The 2,601-nt window shown below is 35.1% G+C and overlaps 1 protein-coding gene across 1 annotated transcript; it reads left to right on the top strand.

Annotated features, from left to right (window-relative positions):
* Nucleotides 1-187: 187 nt before the first annotated feature.
* On the top strand, nt 188-1,670 carry LOC137817740 (ubiquitin C-terminal hydrolase 22-like; the record flags this gene model as incomplete). Its single annotated transcript, XM_068620973.1, is given in 1 exon segment — nt 188-1,670. A coding segment is annotated over 1 exon segment (778 nt), but the record flags the coding sequence as incomplete, so codon positions are not given.
* Nucleotides 1,671-2,601: the final 931 nt, after the last annotated feature.

Raw genomic sequence — 2,601 nt, 5'->3', positions numbered from 1 at the left:
AAAATAATACTGATGTAACTGGCTAGGAAGGATGTTGTTTCTGTGAACACATAACAGCTTTAACACCAAATATTTATTCTGATGTTTTTGCTGTCTGGGAAACATTGTAACTAAAGAAATCTAGACTTGTTACATTACTCAATTGTTGTTGTTTTTCAAACGCATAATGCATGCTATTGTTTTATACAGGTAACGAAGACTGTCAATGTATTGCTCATAGGGTGTTCTATGGGTTATTGAGATCAGATGTTACTTGTATGGCCTGTGGATTCACCTCAACAACTTATGATCCTTGTGTTGACATTTCACTTAACTTGGACACTAGTGTCTCTTCAACAGAAAAGGGTAAAAAGCTTACCAAACGGAATGAGGATGGAAATATGTCTACACTTTCGGGTTGTTTAGATTTGTTCACAAGGCCAGAGAAGTTGGGGTCAGACCAGAAACTTTACTGCCAGAATTGTCAGGAAAAGCAGGACTCTTTGAAGCAAATGTCCATTAGAAAGCTTCCGTTAGTACTTAGTTTACATGTAAAACGATTTGAGCACTCTTTTGTCAAAAGGTCTTCAAGAAAAATAGATCGCTACCTGCAGTTCCCATTTTCCTTAGACATGTCTCCATATTTGTCCTCCTCAATCCTTAGAGCCAGATATGGAAATAGAATTTATTCTTTTGGGGGTGATGAATCAGATATATTTTCTGAGTTCGAAATTTTTGCTGTGGTGACACATTCGGGTACGCTCGAGTCTGGCCATTATGTTTCGTTCGTGCGTATAAGGAATCAATGGTACAAATGTGATGACGCTTGGATAACTGAGGTTGATGAGGCTACAGTCAGAGCTTCACAGTGTTACATGATTTTCTATGTGCAGAAAACTTTGTACAATAAAGCAAATGAAGACCAGAGTCACGCACCAAATTGCCCTGGAAGAGAGCTATTTTTTCCTATTGCTGGTTTTTGCTAGAGAGGAGGATTATAAAGTGAGTACTTGTCATTCGAAGAGTGGACTATATATTGTGCTTGTGGCGTTGAAAAGCCAGCTTGATGTTCTGTGAGGGAATTTATTTTTCTTCCAATTTCCCCTCAGGTTTGTAGAATCACAGTTCATAGTTAACAAGATGGATTTGCAATATGCATCTCAAAAGTTCGGACTGCTAAAATGCAGAAATGGGAATGAGATGTCAGGTTGCTAATTTGATTCTAATTGAATATTTGCATGTGCATGTGGTTGTGGTTGTCATTAGCAGCATTGCAACAAAGATCAAGGAGCCAGAAGTGACTCAACTCTTTCACAACTTTTCACACTATGCTTACTCAAATTCTTTAATTGCAGGTAGTCATGTACATAACCCTTTTCAATTGATGCTAACAAAAGTTGTTGAACAACCATTGTTACTCTCCCGTCTGCACCAAGTGAGGCATAGAGAAAAAGAGAGTTAAAGGGAAAAAAGAGATTATGTTGATGACTGTTTCTAATTCCTGTGTCTAACAGGGACATTGTAATAATACTCATGTCCAATGTTCACATGGCGTTATCTCTGCTTTGTTGTTAGAGTGCAGATTACTTAATTGGGTTGCTTATTTGGTGCACAATAATAGACAAGGGTTTTGTTGAAGGCAAGTTTATTCTTTTAAAGGTGATATGATATGAGGAATATTATCACTCCAACTTGAAGTTGTTTGCTGCTGAGAGAAAAATGCAGCTATATGATTAATAGTGTCTTACATTGAAGTCAAGAAACTAGTTAATTGATAATTGGAGGAGAACATGTCACAGTATACTTATATTTTTCACACTTAAAGATTAAAAACGTGCAAGATAAATTTGGAATCAAAGGGTGAAAATTGATTTCTCTTTATCTGACTCCAACATTTCTATCTTCTGCCTGTATTTGATATTATTTAGTTTAATTTTTAGATATTGTTAAGATTATTTAGGAATTTTCTTTATATCAATTTGTTGTAAAATCTTAATGGATGTTTTTGTAAAAATAGTATAAATTCAGGATTGATGGTGTTTAAAGTTCAGAACCTGCCATCTGCATAATAACAGTAGTTTGGATTTGGTTACACACAGTAAATGATCTATATTTTTGCAACAGCTATTATCTTGCTGTTAAAATTGGGAGAACATAACCATATAAGGATAGGTGTTATAATGATAATGAAAGTGGTAAGTAATACAAAATATAAAAAAAAATTCTGGTTCCATCAAATGGGCCCTCCTAAAGCATAAAGAAGAGAAAAGATGTATAAAGGTTATAAGAAGATGCTTAAAGATGAAGAAATGGTGAAGAAAAGGAAAAGCAGTGCTAGTGTTCTACATAGACACATAAGGGCTATTTGGATGATACTTGAGAGCAGGGGTTCAAGAGTGATACACTTTTTTTTATGCATGATTTGATTTAATGATGGCCCTCCAACTTTGGAACTATTCATCATTGAATGTCCTTCACCATTGTTCCTTCCACTTCTTGTTCCATAGTAAAGAAAGTACAACAAATTGTGGACATAAAGAAGAAGGGGATTTTGGGACATAAAAAAGCAGTTAAAAACAGGATCTCAATATAAAATTACCAACTCTAAATATTGTGTAGATT

The sequence above is a fragment of the Phaseolus vulgaris genome, unplaced genomic scaffold (assembly GCF_000499845.2).
Source record: "Phaseolus vulgaris cultivar G19833 unplaced genomic scaffold, P. vulgaris v2.0 scaffold_1082, whole genome shotgun sequence".
In the NCBI taxonomy this organism is placed as follows: Eukaryota; Viridiplantae; Streptophyta; class Magnoliopsida; order Fabales; family Fabaceae; genus Phaseolus; species Phaseolus vulgaris.
Note: the sequence above shows the minus strand (reverse complement) of the source record. Positions and strands in the feature narration are given on the sequence as shown.